Source organism: Diaphorina citri, unplaced genomic scaffold, assembly GCF_000475195.1.
Source record: "Diaphorina citri unplaced genomic scaffold, Diaci psyllid genome assembly version 1.1 scaffold6, whole genome shotgun sequence".
Lineage (NCBI taxonomy): Eukaryota > Metazoa > Arthropoda > Insecta > Hemiptera > Psyllidae > Diaphorina > Diaphorina citri.
Window position 1 is genome coordinate 733,130 of NW_007377445.1, and position 21,621 is coordinate 754,750.

General features: G+C 35.9%; 2 protein-coding genes and 1 long non-coding RNA gene across 3 annotated transcripts in view; 1 reads left to right on the forward strand and 2 right to left on the reverse strand.

Annotated features, from left to right (window-relative positions):
- Positions 1 to 19,473, forward strand: part of LOC103524768 (titin) — a 185,309-nt gene extending 165,836 nt beyond the window's left edge. Inside the window, 7 exon segments of the mRNA XM_026819934.1 lie at positions 1,172 to 1,247; positions 1,746 to 1,814; positions 2,227 to 2,427; positions 2,784 to 3,014; positions 3,737 to 4,049; positions 18,293 to 18,375; positions 18,861 to 19,473. Of these exon segments, the coding sequence (XP_026675735.1) occupies positions 1,172 to 1,247; positions 1,746 to 1,814; positions 2,227 to 2,427; positions 2,784 to 3,014; positions 3,737 to 4,049; positions 18,293 to 18,375; positions 18,861 to 19,001 (1,114 nt within the window). The 3' untranslated portion in view covers positions 19,002 to 19,473.
- On the reverse strand, positions 7,419 to 8,851 carry LOC113465493. The gene is made up of 2 exons (XR_003390192.1): positions 8,203 to 8,851; positions 7,419 to 7,543 (listed from the first exon to the last, which is right to left on the reverse strand). It is a non-coding gene; the product is annotated as an uncharacterized LOC113465493 (long non-coding RNA).
- Positions 17,170 to 18,210, reverse strand: LOC113465487 (titin-like). The gene is made up of 2 exons (XM_026820027.1): positions 18,010 to 18,210; positions 17,170 to 17,343 (listed from the first exon to the last, which is right to left on the reverse strand). The coding sequence occupies exons 1-2, from the start codon at positions 18,193 to 18,195 to the stop codon at positions 17,203 to 17,205; spliced, it is 327 nt and encodes a 108-aa protein (XP_026675828.1). The 5' UTR covers positions 18,196 to 18,210; the 3' UTR covers positions 17,170 to 17,202.
- Positions 19,474 to 21,621: the final 2,148 nt, after the last annotated feature.

Sequence of the window (21,621 nt, forward strand, 5' to 3'; positions counted from 1 at the left end):
TCTTTGATTTTCACGATTTTCTTTTCTTCATTTGTGATTCTTTTCATATTTTGTGATTTTTATTCTCTCTTTTATTTTTCAGCTTTTCACTACTTTCGGCTTTCTCTCTCTCCAGCTCTCTAGTCTATTTCTTTCTAGTTGCGCTAATGTTTTTATACTTTTTCTGTGTTTTCAGCTTTCATACCTTTTTGTCTCTTTTTATATCCACCTATCTTTCTCTCTAGGTTTTAGACTTCTGTTTTGGGCTGAGCGTATTTCATTTTGTTTTTATTTGTCTCTTTTTATATCCACCTATCTTTCTCTCTAGGTTTTAGACTTCTGTTTTGGGCTGAGCGTATTTCATTTTGTTTTTATTTTTTACACCTCTTGTTACCTTTATTTTTGGTTTTGTCTTTCAAAGGAGAAAATTGCTCTTGTGTGCACAATTTATTCTTGCATTTCTCATATTTATCCTAGTTTTTTGATTCCGCTTTCTTTAGAGCGTTTTTCATCAGTTTGTTATGTCACAATTGCAATTTTCTCCTCCGATTATTTGACTATCGCTTTAGCACACCTTCTTCGAATAAGCACAGTTTGACACACTTTCTCCATCATACCTTTCTACTTTTTACAGCTGGTTGTGTGCACAATTTATTCTTGCATTTCTCATATTTATCCTAGTTTTTTGATTCCGCTTTCTTTAGAGCGTTTTTCATCAGTTTGTTAAGTCACAATTGCAATTTTCTCCTCCGATTATTTGACTATCGCTTTAGCACACCTTCTTCGAATAAGCACAGTTTGACACACTTTCTCCATCATACCTTTCTACTTTTTACAGCTGCCTTAGTATGTCTAATTCCTTGATTGGTTTGCTACAAAGCTGTACAAAGTGCATTGGTATCGAGCTATCCCACAGCTTTTGATAACTTTAGCACCTAGCACAAACGACATTCGCAACACTAACACTTGCTCTCATCACTTTACTAAATAAAATCATGACTGAAAGTATAAAGCAGATGAACAACGTAGACCCACCTGATTATTACTCTGCTTCGAAAAAATATCTCTTTTTACAAGTTTTACTTGTCAATTTGTCTCACAACAAACCTTTTTGACAGTTGTACATTTTTTCCCGGATGGGTATCAATTTATCAAATCAAAATCAAATTCCATCACACAAGGAAATTGTGAGGAAGATCACCGCCACAGAAACCACGGAGATGGAACACAAGGGAAAGATCCAAGAGAGAGTCGTAGACGCAAGCGAGGTAAGAATTTGAATTGGTTATTTTATTTTATTTTTTTTTTTTGAAAATCAATACAATATAAATTGTTTACTAGAATAGAATAGACAATAGAATATATCTACCTTGTTTATACTGCCAGCATAGGACTGGAAAGTCCGTTTATTCTCGTAGTCTAAACAAGGTCTTATATATCTTATTTTGCTACCAGCATAGGACTTACGGTCGTCAGAGACAATATATCTTGTTTCTATTGTAGTAGTTTTAGTCTGGGGTGTTTTCTGGATCTTCATTTGTGTGATTCGGTGGGAGTGTTCCAATAAATCGATTGTGTTTCATTTTTCGGCATAAATGGTCGACTGCGCCAGTTATTATTATTATTTTATTTATTTATTTTTTTTAACCAGCTTATATCTATTGATGTAGAATTTCAAAGACGATATTCCTTTTATTACTTACTACGACACTTTAATAAATGTTAATAAAAAAATACTTAGCACCGAAATTATTTGACCTTTACAGCTGGATGATGACGGATATTATGCCATTACGGAGAGAAAATACTATGCTCTCTCTGATCTATCAGAGCAGGTTGGTCTCCGAAATTACTCTGGTGGAGGCCTTTCCCTTATATTTTACTAACACTGTTTCAGAAATATTGGTTATGGACTTCTCGTTACCTATGTTTAATTGTTTCTCTTATTTTAAAAGTTCTTAATTTGGATGTTTCTTTTTCCTTGTTAATTCTGGTGAAGGGTTCTTACTTACTCTCAACATGTCAGATTTCATTTTTCTGCGAGGATTGTTGATTTTTACAAAGGTACTCCTACGAAGTGTAGCAAAGGTTGATCATAGTCATGGTGGAAAAAATTCACACTTTTATCCGCATTGAAAAAGAAAGCAATGATTGCATATTGGCGCGTCTAATCCAAATCAATTAAGAGTAAGGACACCTTGTAGAAAATTGTAACAAATTTCTCTTGCTCCCCTTCCACTTTTCTAGAAGCCCGCCAAGCCCCCCGTCTTCACGAAGAAGATCCAGCCCTGTCGTGCATTCGAACAGGATCAGGCCCGGTTCGAAGTTGAATTTGACGGGGACCCGTTGCCCACCATTAAATGGTTCCGTGAGGACTTCCCCATCACATCCTCCCCTGACTTCCAAATCCATACGTTCAGCACCAAGTCCATTCTCATCATGAGACAGGTAAGGAGGCAGAAAATGGAATCTTTAGGCTGAAAAAAAAAAATGAAACGACATAGGTGTTTGAGGGAATAAGAATAATTTATCCGCTTCCATTGCCAATTAAGAGTGTTTAGTACGGGTTTCAGGCGTTGTTTACAGTTGATGTTTAGTAGTTAACAGACAGAACTTTATGACGTCGTCTACGATTGTACGAGTTCAAAATGAGACTTTCTTTCAAAGCAGATGTCTGAAAATATGCTCAAAGTATTCCGGAAGTGTTACTATACCAGGGAGATAGATGGTAATTTACATTAAACTGCTAGCATAAGGCAACTTATTTTCTGACACTGCTTATACTTATACTTCCATTTCTTCAGGTGTTCATGGAAGACTCAGGAGTATTCGCGGTGATCGCCGAGAATCGCGGAGGCAAGGCCAAGTGTAGCGCCAATCTGGTAGTGGAGGAGAAGAGACAGGGAGGCCGCGGTGGTGTAGTGCCCCCCTCATTCCTCACTACTATCTCCAGTGCCGTCATCAATGTGGGTCAGCTGGCCCGATTCGATGCCAAGATATCCGCCACTAAACCGCTCGATGTGTACTGGCTCAAGGTAAGTTATGGACATTGACGAAGGAAAAGCTTTTTTTTTTTACTTTTACTTTTTTTTACTACTCTGCTTTACTTTAGTATTCCTTTCAATACAACCCAACAGTTAGAATGGATTCACAAAGCGATTTGTAAACCAGTGAATACTGGTTGTTTCACTCCTTACCTGGCTGGTTTGTAAACCAGTGATGATTGGTAGTTTCCAAGTCAATGATCGACCGCGCCAGTTATGACTAGGTGCTTTGATCTATCTACTTACTAGCTGATCCATTGAAAAGGCAAAAAATAATTATAAAAGGAGGAAAAAATGCATTGAGAATTGAAGGGAAACCTTCCCAGGCATGAGCACAAAAACTCACGAAAATTAAGTGGAGGAGCTCTCAGGCAAATTATGCCATATAAATTGGATATTGGTACTTACTACTTTCCGTGTCCGGTACAATGTCACCAAGTAAGTAAATAAGTAGTATCTGTACATAAGTACATAGTTGAAAATGAATTTACTCCCACACCTTCCCAGGCATGAGCACAAAAACTCACGAAAATTAAGTGGAGGAGCTCTCAGGCAAATTATGCCATATAAATTGGATATTGGTACACTACTTTCCGTGTCCGGTACAATGTCACCAAGTAAGTAAATAAGTAGTATCGTTACATAAGTAGGTAGGTACATAGTTGAAACTGAATTTACTCCCATCTAACCCCCTTCTATCTCTAAATTTTCAGAACGGAAAGAAAATCATCCCGGACATCCGCTACAAAACACTGGAAGAAGACAACCTATTCACCCTGCTCATCATCGAAGCTGTTGTTGAAGACAGCGGTGCCTACGAGTGTGTGGCCATGAACAACGCTGGCGAGGCCCGCTGTGAGGCCGAACTGGTTGTCCAATCCAAGAAGGCCCCGGGAAAACAGGCACCGGCCCCCGGAGCGGCGGTGGCTCAAGATGAAGCCCCTACTGTGGCGGAACCACTGAAAGATCAAAACGTCAAGGAGGGATCTGCTGTGACGCTGAAGTGCAGAATCACTGGCAAACCTCGTAAGTATTACGTTACTCATTCGTTCAATAAAATTTTACAAATAATTTTTTTCTTAAAATTCTCGATGTTCAGGTGATTACATTACTAATTTGTTCAATGAAATTTTACAAATAAAATATTTCTTAAAATTCTTGATGTTCAGGCTATTACCCCTTCGGATATTATGGGACGATCTTTGCAAGAGGAATTTGTGAACAAACATATAGGACCAAACTTCTCTTTAGAAAACTTTCAAGGTTTCAAGATGTCTTTCTTTTAAAGAAAGTTACGAATTTAATCTATTTTAAGGCTGTATTAAGTTGTGTTGGTTTTACAACGGAACGTCGAAAGTATACTTGTTTTATGTTTGTCTCATTTGAAAGTTTTCACCATGTTGAATTCTTCAAGAGACAGACATGAAAACAATACATTTTCTCCATGTTATTTAGGATTATTTTCTGATACCATATACAGGATGACTGTGGAAATCAAACCACACATTTCGATGTTCGAGTTCACCCTGTATGCGAGTATTTTAAACAGTGTGTTTGCTTTCAAATATTATTGTATTTCTGCCATATATTTTTGTTACTTTATTATTACTTATTGTTTATTTATTTATTAAAAATGAAATAATTATATCTACTCTTTATATTGTTCAAAATACATGTTATTCATTATAATAGGTTGTTGTTTGAAAAAAAGCTGCCTGGACAAATTAAGGAATTAAAATTATTAATTTATTATCAAGATTGACCTTTTGTTCTCAAAAGAGATCATCTTAAAATCCAAAGTCACAAAAAATCTCGCTTAGGCTGATGGAAAAAGGGATACTGAATTTTAACCAGTTTCATGACTGAGCAAAAGGCTTTGACTAGAATAAATAGGTAGGTAATTAATTTAAATTTTATTACTTTTAAAATTTATTTTCTCTTATTTTAATTTCTTAATCCAGGGGTGGCGGTGGGACAGCTTAAAAAAAAAATATATATATATAATATTATCTTACTGTAAATCTTTTATTACCATCATTTTTGATAGTATTGATATAGTGGTACTATCTTTAAATAATATTTTCTACTGGATTTCTTCATTATTTGATAATCATTTCTTTGAGTGTGATAGATATCTAAATTTCTAGATTTCTACTGAGAAACTGAGAAGAATTTTTGTTGGTGTTGTGTTTCATGCGATGTTTATGCCATAATTTCATGTTGTACTGCTCATTATTATGTATTGTTTTGTTTGTTTTCGATTCCAATTTAATTGTTGATAATTTTATACCCTGCAGAGTGTAGACTGTGTTGTTCTATTGTGTAATAATAATAAAAGTCAAAAGCCACCTTCCTGACCCTTACTCTTCTACTTATCCTAGTTCTCTAATATTTTAATCTAGTACTTATAGACTTATACGTACCTACTCAATTTTAACCCATTTTAAAATTTTCGTCTCCCCTCTTCAGGCCCAATTTTAAATTTCTATTTTCTTTGTCACAATGAAATGTCAGCAAAAGTGGGTCCTTTGATCAAATCGTGCAAAATTATATCTTTTTGTTACCTTGGTCTGAAGAGGGGAATTTTTACCCTGTATTCCTATTATTGTTTTATTGTCGATTTCTCTGTCGTATTTCCCGAAATTAGATGTCGAATGGTTCAATTTGTTTCTAAACTGGACACTAGCAACTGGGATAGTACTAAAAGACGTGGAAGTACTAAAAGACAATACAGTTAAAGCTAAGAATTTTCTGAGAAATCTGGAAACAAGTGAGAGTTTCGAAAATGTTCAACCAATGCTTTTCTTTTCCCTGGAGAAGAGTATTGGTTCTACATTTTGATTGAAACCGCATACTCCTTCTTTATAATTTCAATTCAATTAAACTCTTTTTCGCTGCAAACTTGTTCTACTTGTCACTTTTATTCCCCGATCAAGGTGATAATTATTACAAGTTTGTGGGATATCCTTATTTTCTCCTCTTATTGTGGAATTATGGATATATGCTCTTGAGGCGATAGAGTAGATCCCTGTTATCTTTTAGCCTCAAAAGTATTTATCCAACGCCAACTTTTGTGATTTATTCAACGCACATCCAATTTACCACTTATCAAGTTACCTTAGTTTTGAAGTTAGAAACAATTTGAATCATTCAACGATATCTTCATTAATCTAATCTATGTGTCGGACTCATTTTTTTCGGGAAAGGCATTGAAATGCCATTTTTTAATTGTAACTTTAGGTATCAAGTTTATGGGAAAGTAGCTCTACTACGAAGCGTTTTAAAACATGATGTGTGATACCTGGATCTAGTCGTAATAGGTATACAGTGAAATTTGGTAAATACCTAGGCATATTCACACAGAACATCGAATGAACAATTAATTGAATAAATATCTTTTTTTTTTATTTTTTTTTTTTTTATTTTTAGGTAAATAGATAGGTACGAATGAGTATGTAGGCTGTAGAACTTAGGTATAGGGAGTATAGGGACCAACTTACCCAATCCAGGAGGACGTTAACGTTACCAGAAATTTCAAGAACAAAACTTCATATTAATTTTTTTATTATTGTTTTTTGCGAGGTTAGCTTTCCGTTAGCTTATTCATATTTTTTCTATAATTTCGCGCGCTATTTTACTTGTGTTTTTATTTACCTTTTTTAACCTTAAAAGCTTATCTCAACAAATTGTTTTAATTGTTTTAGGTTTAAAGAAAGTTACGAATTTAATCTATTTTAAGGCTGTATTAAGTTGTGTTGGTTTTACAACGGAACGTCGAAAGTATACTTGTTTTGTGTTTGTCTCCTTTGAAAGTTTTCACTATGTTGAATTCTTCAAGAGACAGACATGAAAACAATACATTTTCTCCATGTTATTTAGGATTATTTTTTGATACCATATACAGGATGACTGTGGAAATCAAACCACACATTTCGATGTTTGGCCTGTCAGTGATATTTTGGAAAATAAATCTGTAATGTTCTCATATTTCTGTGCTCCCCTGCATTATACAGGAAGTCTGTCGAGCATCGTGTGTGACACACAGGTTGTTTCGGCAAATCTGATTAGCGTCACACGTGGCCCAGTAGAGTAGGCGCACACATCTGCGTTCTACTCTTCCGTTACAACCTGTAGGCACCGGCTTTTTTTCGCCTGAAGTGAGCTACTTTGTCTTGGCCTCCTACCCCTACAGAGTGCACGATTTTACGCGAAATTCCACCGTTTTTATGGAGAAGAAAACGTAAAATTGACCGGGAAAAGAGGAGGAAAATTCCCGTAACACGTGTCTCGTCAGTAAAGCAACTATAGCACGGACAGAGCCCAGAAATCAAACTGGTAACAATTCGTGATCCATGATCCTGTTACTTGGCAGTGTACTCTGGAACTCATTGCATCCGCCCTAACGAAATGTCCTATGAGATGTCCTACAGCACTGGAAATTGCATTCCCCCTGTCAATTATGATGACATGCTATGGTGGGGTTATGCTATAACACAGCCTAGCCTAGTGAACTCTCACGCCTGAAAACAAATGAAATGAAACACCTGTCAGTGTCTTTTAGATTTAGATTAAATGAATTGAATGCTTTTAGATTTAAATGAGTGTTCTTTAATTCTTTTAATTGGTCCACCTTACCTAACTCTATATTAACGAGTTTAATACATATCTAGAGTCCCTGTAATTTTCAGAATAACTTTAGCCCATTTTTGCCATTCTTGTGGTTCTCGAGCAAAGAGCCATTGAAAGACAAAACCACTGAATAGTCTAGGCGAGTTATCGCTCCTCTAAAGTCCAGTCTGTAAATGAGTAGATTTTGTACCTCTTTTGGTGATTAACAGTCATAATATGGCTAATTGCCTATATTATGACTAGCCACAGCGGGTCTCTGCTGATTAGCGTCACACGTGGCCCAGTAGAGTAGGCGCACACATCTGCGTTCTACTCTTCCGTTACAACCTGTAGGCACCGGCTTTTTTCGCCTGAAGTGAGCTACTTTGTCTTGCCCTTCTGCCTCTACAGAGTGCACGATTTTAGGCGAAATTCCACCATTTTTATGGAGTAGAAAACGTAAAATTGACCGGGAAAAGAGGAGAAAAATTCCCGTAACACGTGTCTCGTCAGTAAAGCAACTATAGCACGGACAGAGCCCAGAAATCAAATCCCCAGAAGCGTTTGTTACACTGGCAATATCTCGAGCACCCTGAGGAGGCCTCGAAATTTGTGTCCCTCGTCAGCCACAAAATATGCACACTAGTTTGTCTCACCTCATTTGCGTAAACAAAAACAAACGACAAGCGATTCTTTGAGTAAACAACAGAGCACCTCGTTATCTTGGTATGGTCAAGCGGGTAATGTTTAGGTAACATGTTCGCAGTACTTGACTTTTTTTCATACAACATAATAAAGATAACATGATTGTTGGCCCGGTGCCCTCGGAAATTAATACAAAAAGAAGCGCAAACCGTTAGAAATACGTTAAGAGAAAGATTATGTCGAGAAAAAATTTCGGATTTCGAAAAGTAGAAGCTCCAAATATAGACATTTTCCCCTCTTGTCGTGCCGTCCGTCGTGGTCGCTGAACTGAAATATTGGGAATGTTCGATCATATTTCACGACATGCAATATCGATCGACCGACCGAAAGAGTGGATTTTTCTCTCGCCCAGATATTCAAGAGACAGCGTACATTTCCCGATATGTAAATTTAGTGGATGTGCCAAATTTTCAATGTCCAAGTCTACCTAAGTAGATAGGTGTATTTTACAAAAAAAAAAAAAAAAAAAAAAAGCGGCCTCAACTCACGTTCAACCCAGCGGCTCTTGGCGGAAATTTTGAAAAATGAAAATTATTTTCTTACCTGATATTCCGATGATGTCCTGAATATCAACATGACTCCGTCCAAAGTCCGGAATGTAGAATTCCTTCCTGTGATATCCATATCCCCTACAGAGGATTCCTTTAGAAGCAGATCCTTCCATCACTGGCGGCGATGGTCTACTGGCAATGTTTCCATAGAAGTTCCTACAAAGAAGTCCTGCCACAAATCTTCATCCTGGATTACAAAACCCCTGGATTCCTGGATCCACTGCAGTCATCTTGAATTCCTGGATCCTCTTGGCACTAAAGCTCATTAACCGATGTTGAACACTGGACATCACCATCATCTGAAACGATACGCATTCTATGGTTAATTTAAATTTGTTTTGCTGTATTGTTTATTTTTATTATACCTAATATTTTTCATTTATTTTTATAAGAGGATCCATAAAAAAGTTATGAACAAGTGATTAATTTAAGACAATATATTATGTAACAAAAAGCATTTCTTGGAATTTCTGTATTTCTTCTGGCAATTTCTATGATAATAATAAAAAATAATTAAAAAATCACAAACCTCTATGTTGAAAAATCAAAAAGAAGAAACAAGAACAAAATCGAACACTCAGAGCACAATCACAACTTGGAATGAAATAATAAAATGAAGAATTGCTCAAAATTCAATGAAGAGTGTTACCGAAACAATACCGAGACGTGTGTTCTATCCATGTGGGAGAGAAATCACACTCAAATCTACACATGCCACTTCCCCATGCCAGATTCCTGGAAATCATAACGCATGCCAGCCTAAGCGATTCTTTGTATTACACATGCATGTACATTGTACAACCACTTAAGCTGAGAGACTTTAGTTTTTTTTTTTTAGCTATCTACCTACATACCTACGTAGTATGTACTTAGTATTATTATTATTATTATATATTTTTTTATTATTATTATTTTTTATTTTTTACTTAAATAAAATTCTCTTAGTATTTAATGAAACCATTGTTAGGGATTTGTACTTGGTGATTTTTCATTGTAAAGTTCCCATGTCTATTCACGGATATATGTAGTACTACCATGAGAAACTTTGCAAAGTTTTTGGCTCTCACATACATAGTTAAGACGTGTAGGTAATTCTTTCGCTTAAAATACGGTGTGGTTCTAACTGGGATTTCTTTTTCTATAAGAATTTAAGAAATACCATTTTATTTAGTTAAAAGCGCCATATTTTGCTCCTCTTTTAAATTTAATCACTTGTTTGTACCTTTTCTTATGGAAAAAGACTCCTGCTTACTTAATTATTTATTTTGATTGATCTATTATTGTAACTACCTATGTATTTCAAACTGTAATGTATTATGAAAGCAAACACACTATTATGTACCTACGTATACACTTACTTTGTATTATTTTATTAAAAAACTTTTTGAAAATGGCTGCCTGTAACTTTAACTACCAGGTATAGGTATAAGATTTTTTTTCTCAACCCGACTACTTAAATTTTATTATTTTGTAAATTGTAGGTAATTAGAATAGTAACTTTCCAGAAAATTTTACATTTAAAACTTAAATTTCACTTGACATTTATTTTCTAGTAACTGTAAACTGTCTATTAGTTAAACCCAAGTAGGTACTGACTGTAGGGAACTGCCCAGTGGTATTGTCTAGTTCATATTGGGTGTTAAGCCTTGAATATGGCTATGGAAACCTTACACTCGCCATATATGGCTTAAAATATATCGTCACCTTGATGTGGCTTAGGTTATAAATCTTGAGGTAAACTTCCTACGGTTCAGGGTGGACGAGAATTTCCTATCTTCTGGATTATGCACTTTGGTTTGAGAATATGTAGATTATTTTGTACCTATGTATTTCAAAAGACACACTATGTATTTACGGGGCAGATATTTTACGGAAAAATGAAGAACTTTTAGCGCCAAACTATCTCTAAGACAAGCAAAGAAACAATACATGATAGGTATACCGTTGTGGGTACTAAGTGATGAAGCTATCCAGATATGCAGGCAGTGTAGGCTTCTATTTAGAATTTTAGGGTGTTTTTTAGTCAGCAAGCCTGTTTGACTTTCCATTACTTTCAAAATGACACCATCACTCCATTGTGCTTTTGAAGGAATGATTTTTCCTATATATTTTTTCAAATAGTCCATTTTTGCAGAAATTACCACCTTGTAGTAATTTTACTACCACCCTGTAGTGAGCTAAGCACGGATCATATTGCATTTAATGGTTTTCGCTTACTCAAGTTATTTGTAAAAAAAAAAAAAAAAAAAAAAAAATTACGGACCTACCCACCCACCTATTTACTTTTGTTTTACTTTAGTTTCTACTTACTGGGTCTTCAAAAGGCTCGTACTTGACTTGAAAGTAACTCACTATTAGTAAGAAATGTAATAACAGTAACCATTCTCAAGCTAATATGGATTTGCATTACACAGGCCTACTTGTGTATCCGTTATGTTGTGAGATTTTAGTTACTTATATCCCGTAATCGTAAGTCTCTACACGCTAACATTGTCCCATATACCGAGCACATTCCATACAAGGCTGTCAACAGTTCCACTGGCGGAACCTTGATAATGGAGAAAACAAACACAACAAAAAGCACCAACGATAATATTTGCGCATAAATGGTTGTAGTGATGCATTAATTTGAATATACTTATTATTAATTATTATTGGTAAATAATAGTTAAATTATCTCTCGGAGTCTCTTAAAAAAGTAGGTGGGTATTCATGGGGCCCTAGCTAAGTATGGATATTTAATTAAAATGGCATGTATACTTAATATCTATGGAGATATTGATTTCGAAAAGGTATTGTTAACTATGTTTTAAAGAGATTATATAGTTACTTATTTAATTGCCACTAAAATTATTTTCTTAGAAACTTCACATTTTCTTACTTTCCCGGAGAAATTCCTCAGAGGTGTCAAAATTTGGTTCCGTTAAGTCTTCTCAGAAACACGAGTAATCCATTTTCTTCTGTATCCCATTTCCTCTATTTCCTTTAAACGGGCTTAACGATTCGGATTCCTTCGGGATTTATTCCATTTGAACGGCTAAAATCTGTGAATCATGGCAAACTTCACAAAAGATCTAATCAGGTCTCAGTGGACATAGGGCTATGGCCGATGCGCAATGGTCCTATTTTACACAAAATACCGTGAAACAGTAATGAAGCACTTTTGTCAAAAAGCACAAGCTCATCGGACCAAACAGAACTATGTATAACTGTATCGAACCCGGCTCCCGGGCGTGCAAGGTCCGCCACACGACACAACCACCGGGCGAAAAGCGCGTCAAATTTCTGCGGAAATTTTCAAACAGGCGCTCACTTTTATACACGGTGTTCTTATAGTGGTTTGGAGAATGAATGTTCATTTGGGAGGGAGTACAGAGTATTTCGGAGGTATTTGCTGATACGCTTAGGATAAGGGCTGCGTGTATGCGCACTATACCTGGCTGCGAGTGTTTCATATGATTTAAGAATAGTAGTATTATTCACTATCAGATGAGTATGAACGGCAAATCGACCACCCGTGCCAAAATTTCAATTTCACTTTTTTTTGCTTCGTCTATTTTTATTTTTGTAATGTCCATTTCCAACTTTTCATTTCAATATTAATAGACAAATATTATTATATTAATGTATTTCTGTGCCAATCTGAATGTCACAAAACTTGCTCTCTTTTAGATTTAGATTAAATGAATTGAATGCTTTTAGATTTAAATGAGTGTTCTTTAATTCTTTTAATTGGTCCACCTTACCTAACTTTATATTAACGAGTTTAATACTCTAGAGTCCCTGTAATTTTCAGAATAACTTTAGCCCATTTTTGCCATTCTTGTGGTTCTCAAGCAAAGAGCCATTGAAAGACAAAACCACTGAATAGTCTAGGCGAGGTATCGCTCCTCTAAAGTCCAGTCTGTAAATGAGTAGATTTTGTACCTCTTTTGGTGATCAACAGTCATAATATGGCTAATTGCCTATAATATGACTAGCCACAGCGGGTCTCTAAGAAACTTCATCAAATATTCAACAATACAACCGGTTTTATTGAAGATTCTGAGATCATCTTTTGGCTTTGAAAATAGGAAATGAAAATGTTTTCCAGATTTTCTCGATCGCCATGCCCCATACATTAGAGCTGTCAGTAAAACCGTAACTAAGCTAGCCAATGATTTACGTTTAATTAAGTCATGTTAATGTCATTAATTTATGACATTCTAATTTAATTTATGGCATGTGTGGCAAGACTTCAAATTATTCTTAATTACGTGAAAATTAGAAAATGAAGAGTGGAAATTGCCTACGTCTTTACGTTCCAATTATTTGGATAGCTCCTCTAATACATACTTGGGGGTTTCTTTCCCCAAGTATTAGAGGCTTAGAGCACATTATACCTTCTTGGTAAATTTGTACGTAATTAAGCATTGGCTTTTATCTCGTAATTTATAAGTTTATAGGAGCTATAAAAAAAAACTAGAGCTTATTGCCAGAATTTGTAACAACAATAATACATAAGCAATTAATATGAATTACATGTACAAAAATACTGGGAATAAGCTACATGAGAGTAGGTATATCACTTTTTAGCTGTTCCCTCAAGACAAAATTTGCCAAACTTCTTTTTTTTACTCATTGAGACATAGTTGGCAAATAATTTCCCGCCAAAAATAAATAAAATAAACAAGAGCATTATTCATTTTTGTACAAGTAATGTACTGAGCAATCCTCTACCCCTCCTTATCCTACCTCATAAATTTCATGACGTGACAATGCCTGTACTTATGACATTAATGACGCTGTGAAAATTTATGACAGTGTAATATTTATGAACACTTGCAGTGTACTATACACACTTTTAAAAAAAAAAAAAAAAAAAAAAAAAGCGGCCTCAACTCACGTTCAACCCAGCGGCTCTTGGCGGAAATTTTGAAAAATGAAAATTATTTTCTTACCTGATATTCCGATGATGTCCTGAATATCAACATGACTCCGTCCAAAGTCCGGAATGTAGAATTCCTTCCTGTGATATCCATATCCCCTACAGAGGATTCCTTTAGAAGCAGATCCTTCCATCACTGGCGGCGATGGTCTACTGGCAATGTTTCCATAGAAGTTCCTACAAAGAAGTCCTGCCACAAATCTTCATCCTGGATTACAAAACCCCTGGATTCCTGGATCCACTGCAGTCATCTTGAATTCCTGGATCCTCTTGGCACTAAAGCTCATTAACCGATGTTGAACACTGGACATCACCATCATCTGAAACGATACGCATTCTATGGTTAATTTAAATTTGTTTTGCTGTATTGTTTATTTTTATTATACCTAATATTTTTCATTTATTTTTATAAGAGGATCCATAAAAAAGTTATGAACAAGTGATTAATTTAAGACAATATATTATGTAACAAAAAGCATTTCTTGGAATTTCTGTATTTCTTCTGGCAATTTCTATGATAATAATAAAAAATAATTATTCTATGGTTAATTTAAATTTGTTTTGCTGTATTGTTTATTTTTATTATACCTAATATTTTTCATTTATTTTTATAAGAGGATCCATGAAAAAGTTATGAACAAGTGATTAATTTAAGACAATATATTATGTAACAAAAAGCATTTCTTGGAATTTCTGTATTTCTTCAGGCAATTTCTATGATAATAATAAAAAATAATTAAGCCTTCTGCGTCCGGGGTCCACGGCAAAGAGATTCACACCGCCAAGTCCCAGCAGGTCCAGAAGGAAAAGAAAGGAGACAAGGAAATTCTCATTGAGAACCTCATAAATTATGCTGAAGGCCTCCTCTCCCCTTGGGAATGGATACCAATATTATCTAGAAAATAATAAGATATATTTCCGCGTCTTTTGAAGATGTAAATTCCATGCCATGAAGCTAATATGTTTCATAACTCGTGAAGCTCGTCTAAAAGAGGCTCATTGAGAACCTCATAAATTATGCTGAAGGCCTCCTCTCCCCTTGGGAATGGATACCAATATTATCTAGAAAATAATAAGATATATATTCCGCGTCTTTTGAAGATGTAAATTCCATGCCATGAAGCTAATGTGTTTCATAACTCGTGAAGCTCGTCTAAAAGAGAACCCAATTTTTCGCCCCGTTTAAAAGTTGAACTTTTTAAATAAGTAAAATCCAATGTAAATTACTTACCTTTTACGGAGTGTTGGTAACAATTCGTGATCCATGATCCTGTTACTTGGCAGTGTACTCTGGAACTCATTGCATCCGCCCTAACGAAATGTCCTATGAGATATCCTACAGCACTGGAAATTGCATTCCCCCTGTCAATTATGATGCATTAACTGCTGCCAGCCGGGACATGCTATGGTGGGGTTATGCTATAACACAGCCTAGTGAACTCTCACGCCTGAAAACAAATAAAATGAAACACCTGTCAGTCACAACTTAATACAGCCTTAAAATAGATTAAATTCGTAACTTTCTTTAAACCTAAAACAATTAAAACAATTTGTTGAGATAAGCTTTTACGGTTAAAAAAGGTAAATAAAAACATAAGTAAAATAGCGCGCGAAATTATAGAAAAATATGAATAAGCTAACGGAAAGCTAACCTCGCAAAAAAAACTAAGTTTAAAAAATAAAGTTTTGTTCTTGAAATTTCTGGTAACGTTAACGTCCTCCTGGATTGGGTAAGTTGGTCCTATACCTAAGTTCTACAGCCTACATACTCATTCGTACCTATCTATTTACATAAAAAAATAATAAATAAATAAAAAAAAGATACTAATTGCTCATTCGATGTTCTGTGTAAATATGCCTAGGTATTTACCAAAATTCACTGTATATGTACCTAATACGACTAGATCCAGGTATCACACATCATGTTTTAAGACGCTTCGTAGTAGAGCTACTTTCCCATAAACTTGATACCTAAAGTTACAATTAAAAAATTGCATTTCAATGCCTTTTACGAAAAAAATGAGTCCGACACATAGATTAGATTAATGAAGAAATCGTTAAATGATTCAAATTGTTTCTAACTTCAAAACTAAGGTGACTTCATGATATGTGGTAAATTGGATGTGCGTTGAATATGTCACAAAAGTTGGCGTTGGATAAATACTTTTGAGGCTAAGAGATAACAGGGATCTACTCTGTCGCCTCAAGAGCATATATCCATAATTCCACAATAAGAGGAGAAAATAAGGATATCCCACAAACTTGTAATAATTATCACCTTGATCGGGGAATAAAAGTGATAAATAGAACAAGTTTGCAGCGAAAAAGAGTTTAATTGAATTGAAATTATAAAGAAGGAGTATGCGATTTCAATCAAAATGTAGAACCAATGCTCTTCTCCAGGGAAAAGAAAAGCATTGTTTGAACATTTTCGAAACTCTCACTTGTTTCCAGATTTCTCAAAAAATTCTTAGCTTTAACTGTTATGTCTTTTAGTACTTCCACGTCTTTTAGTACTATCCTAGTTGCTAGTGTCCAGTTTAGAAACAAATTGAACCATTCGACATCTAATGTCGGGAAATACGACAGAGAAATCGACAATAAAACAATAATAGGAATACAGGGTAAAAATTTCCCTCTTCAGACCAAGGTAACAAAAAGATATAATTTTGCACGATTTGATCAAAATTTCAACAAAGAAGGACCCACTTTTGCTGACATTCCATTGTGACAAAGAAAATAAATAGAAATTTAAAATTGGGCCTGAAGAGGGGAGACGAAAATTTTAAAATGGGTTAAAATTGAGTAGGTACGTATAAGTACTAGATTAAAATATTAGAGAACTAGGATAAGTAGAAGAGTAAGGGTCAGGAAGGTGGCTTTTGACTTTTATTATTATTACTTTCTATTTTATTTTTTCACTACTTACAAGAGGCAAGCTTTATCAAACGTAGTGTAGCTTAAACCGAGTAGCCTAAACAAGTTTTACACTTGTAAGATGCTCGCTTAATAAGCGGGAGACCGCGGTTTCGAATCACAATCAAAGTAAGGCATTTTATCTCCATACCTGGTCTTGGAATTTCCAAGAATTCAAATATGCCTATGCAAGTATGCAATTTTGAGGGTAAAAGTACCCAAAGTTTAACCAAAGTTTCCCGAGTTATTTATCAAAAGCCACCGGCGGTTTCGAATCACAATCAAAGTAAGGCATTTTATCTCCATACCTGGTCTTGGAATTTCCAAGAATTCAAATATGCCTATGCAAGTAAGCAATTTTGAGGGTAAAAGTACCCAAAGTTTAACCAAAGTTTCCCGAGTTATTTATCAAAAGCCACCTTACAGACCTCTACCAGGAGGACAAGGGATAAAAGAGAGAGATTTAAAAAGTTCAATCCTTACTTTTGACGGTGAGCCGGGCTGTGCTTTCGACTTGACCGGCTGAGTTGACCGCTCGTAGCGTAAATAGACCAGAGTCTTCCTCATAGGTGGTGTTCAGGACTAGAGAGGCGGTCGTGCCTTCGAACGACATCTGGGAACCAAAACCAGAAGAATAAGTTAGAGGACACTCAGTTCGGGGAGTACTTGACATGCAGAAGTTTGCAAATATTTTTACGGGTTACTTTCTGGTGGTATAATGGAACAACTTGTTCTATGCTGACAGTCTAAATAAAGCACTTCTTATACTTCTTATGCTTTAACACACATAAATTCATGTTTGATTGACAAAACCAGAAGAATAAGTTAGAGGACACTCAGTTCGGGGAGTACTTGACATGCAGAAGTTTGCAAATATTTTTACGGGTTACTTTCTGTTGGTATAATGGAACAACTTGTTCTATGCTGACAGTCTAAATAAAGCACTTCTTATGCATTAACACACATAAATTCATGTTTGAATTGACTCAAAAATTAGAAGATATAAAAAAAAGCTGGAAGGTTTTCTAGGCCAGCCAAGTTAGCTTGGAAGGTAGCCCACCTGAATTTTTCCTGCCCGGGGGTTTGTTCTCGGAAAGGCACGCTTCCTTCTATTATGTTCTCCTCTCAATTTCGGAACGATAAGATCTCCTTCGTCACAGTTCTCCATATGAAATCTCTTACACTTAATCTAATGCACATCACCAATTGGCACAAACTACGAACATCTACGTATATCTATTACCTAACAACCTATCAAAAATCAAGAAAGAAGTCTTACCTGAAAGTCGGGGCTGGTAGGTATCAGCGCGCCCTCTCTGTACCAAGATACTTTAGGTACAGGTTTGCCGGTCACCTGGGCTCGGAAAGCGGCAGGTTGACCTTCGTTCACCACGATGTCCTTCAGGGGAGTCACCTTGGGGAGAACCTCTTGGATCTCAGGTGCTGAAACCGAAATATTAGCCATTATTAGGGAGCGGATTATATTGACGGAAAAATGGCCCGAATATGAACGAAACCTGCCAAAATATGTACTCATATAGGTTCTCATATTTGTGTTACAGGAGCCCAGGTGACCGGCAAACCTGTACCTAAAGTATCTTGGTACAGAGAGGGCGCGCTGATACCTACCAGCCCCGACTTTCAGGTAAGCCTTGCCTTCTTGATTTTTGATAGGTTGTTAATAGATATACGTAGATGTTCGTAGTTTGCGCCAATTGGTGATGTGCATTAGATTAAGTGAAAGAGATTTCATATGGAGAACTGTGACGACGGAGATCGTTCCGAAATCGAGAGGAGAACATAATAGAAGGAAGCGTGCCTTTCCGAGAACAAACCCCCGGGCAGGAAAAATTTAGGTGCGCTACCTTCCAAGCTAACTTGGCTGGCCTAAAAAACCTTCCAGCTTTTTTTTTTTTTTTATCTTCTAATTTTTGAGTCAATCAAACATGAATTTATGTGTGTTAAAGCATAAGAAGTATAAGAAGTGCTTTATTTAGACTGTCAGCATAGAACAAGTTGTTCCATTATACCACCAGAAAGTAACCCGTAAAAATATTTGCAAACTTCTGCATGTCAAGTACTCCCCGAACTGAGTGTCCTCTAACTTATTCTTCTGGTTTTGGTTCCCAGATGTCGTTCGAAGGCACGACCGCCTCTCTAGTCCTGAACACCACCTATGAGGAAGACTCTGGTCTATTTACGCTACGAGCGGTCAACTCAGCCGGTCAAGTCGAAAGCACAGCCCGGCTCACCGTCAAAAGTAAGGATTGAACTTTTTAAATCTCTCTCTTTTATCCCTTGTCCTCCTGGTAGAGGTCTGTACGGTGGCTTTTGATAAATAACTCGGGAAACTTTGGTTAAACTTTGGGTACTTTTACCCTCAAAATTGCATACTTGCATAGGCATATTTGAATTCTTGGAAATTCCAAGACCAGGTATGGAGATAAAATGCCTTACTTTGATTGTGATTCGAAACCGCGGTCTCCCGCTTATTAAGCGAGCATCTTACAAGTGTAAAACTTGTTTAGGCTACTCGGTTTAAGCTACACTACGTTTGATAAAGCTTGCCTCTTGTAAGTAGTGAAAAAATAAAATAGAAAGTAATAATAATAAAAGTCAAAAGCCACCTTCCTGACCCTTACTCTTCTACTTATCCTAGTTCTCTAATATTTTAATCTAGTACTTATAGACTTATACGTACCTACTCAATTTTAACCCATTTTAAAATTTTCGTCTCCCCTCTTCAGGCCCAATTTTAAATTTCTATTTTCTTTGTCACAATGAAATGTCAGCAAAAGTGGGTCCTTTGATCAAATCGTGCAAAATTATATCTTTTTGTTACCTTGGTCTGAAGAGGGGAATTTTTACCCTGTATTCCTATTATTGTTTTATTGTCGATTTCTCTGTCGTATTTCCCGAAATTAGATGTCGAATGGTTCAATTTGTTTCTAAACTGGACACTAGCAACTTGATGTTCAGGCTATTACCCCTTCGGATATTATGGGACGATCTTTGCAAGAGGAATTTGTGAACAAACATATAGGACCAAACTTCTCTTTAGAAAACTTTCAAGGTTTCAAGATGTCTTTCTTGTAAACATTCAAAATTTAAATTCCAACACTAAAAACAGTAAAATGTTGGTCCTATCAAATCGACGCTATTTGACTTTTTTTTACATTCAGAGGGTTTTCCTTTTCGGTAGTGGACGTCTTCAACACGTTATGTATGAACAATTGAGCACAGTCAATAGTTCTGAAAATCAAATGGGGTGTCATTGCTAATGACCCAGTTTCTAACACCCCTCACGTCACGTTTCAGCGATCAACATCAAGTGGCAGAAGGGAGACAAGATCATCAAGCCCAGCAAGTACTTCCAGATGTCCAAGGAGGGCGACAGCTATGTGTTGAGAATCTCGGAGGCCTTCCCTGAAGACGAGGGCCAATACAAGTGTATTGCCACCAACCAGGGAGGTCAAGTTGTCCTGACTGCCAACTTGAAAGTTCTGGGTAAGTTAGTAAAGAATCACAGGAGCAATGATTCGGTGAAAAGAAGAACACCAATAACTTATACTCTTCACAATAATAAGTTACTGGTGAACTTCTTTTCAAGATGAATCTTCACAAAGTCACTTCAGAATCCAATAATTCGGTGGTTCTACTTGCAAGTCTGAAGGGAACATCAGTTAGGGGTTGGAAAATGTTGCGTCACCCTCTGTGACACAAATATGAGAACCTAGATGAGTGCATATTTTGGACGAGGGCCAATACAAGTGTATTGCCACCAACCAGGGAGGTCAAGTTGTCCTGACTGCCAACTTGAAAGTTCTGGGTAAGTTAGTAAAAAATCACAGGAGCAATGATTCGGTGAAAAGAAGAACACCAATAACTTGTACTCTTCACAATAATAAGTTACTGGTGTACCTACTTATTTTCAAGATGAATCTTCACAAAGTCACTTCAGAATCCAATAATTCGGTGGTTCTACTTGCAAGTCTGGAGGGACATCAGTTAGGGGTTGAAAAGTGTTGCGTCACCCTCTGTGACACAAATATGAGAACCTAGATTAGTGCATATTTTGCCAAGTTTCGTGCTTATTTGGGTCAATCTTTCGTGCATATTTGGGTCAATCTTTCGTGCATATGATCTAATGGCTAATATTCATAAGGATTAAAAAATGTTGCGTCACCCTTTGTAACACAAATATGAGAACCTAGATGAGTGCATATTTGTACCGGTTTCATGCATATTCGGGCCATTTTTTCGTGCAGATAATACGCTCCCTACTAATGGCTGATATTTCTTTTCCAGCACCCTTGATAGTATTGATATAGTGGTACTATCTTTAAATAATATTTTCTACTGGATTTCTTCATTTGATAATCATTTCTTTGAGTGTGATAGATATCTAAATTTCTACTGAGAAACTGAGAAGAATTTCTGGTGTTGTGTTTCATGCGATGTTTATGCCATAATTTCATGTTGAACTGCTCATTATTATGTATTGTTTTGTTTGTTTTCGATTCCAATTTAATTGTTGATAATTTTATACCCTGTAGAGTGTAGACTGTGTTGTTCTATTGATTCTGTTGTATATGTTTATATGCTGATTTTATTTATTGTATATGTTTATATGTTGATTTTATTTATTGTTGTTTTATTGCCGATTAATCCGAGGCCAAAAATCTCGATGAAAAACGAAATTATTTATTTATGTTTGAGCCTAAATATCCCTTGACGTCATGAGGTACACGATTTCTTTCGTGTAAGATAAATCTATCAAAAAACGAAATTATTTATTTATGTTTGAGCCTAAATATCTCTTGACGTCATGAGGTACACGATTTCTTTCGTGTAAGATAAATCTATCCGAAGAACATCTTTTCGTCTTTTT

Bases quoted from the DNA above. Each gene is read 5' to 3' on its own strand.
- LOC113465487 (XM_026820027.1), bottom strand. From the start codon at position 18,195: ATGGCTAATATTTCGGTTTCAGCACCTGAGATCCAAGAGGTTCTCCCC. The intron at 17,344-18,009 runs GTAAGACTTCTT...TTTGGTTCCCAG, and splicing joins CTACCAGCCCCGACTTTCAG to ATGTCGTTCGAAGGCACGAC.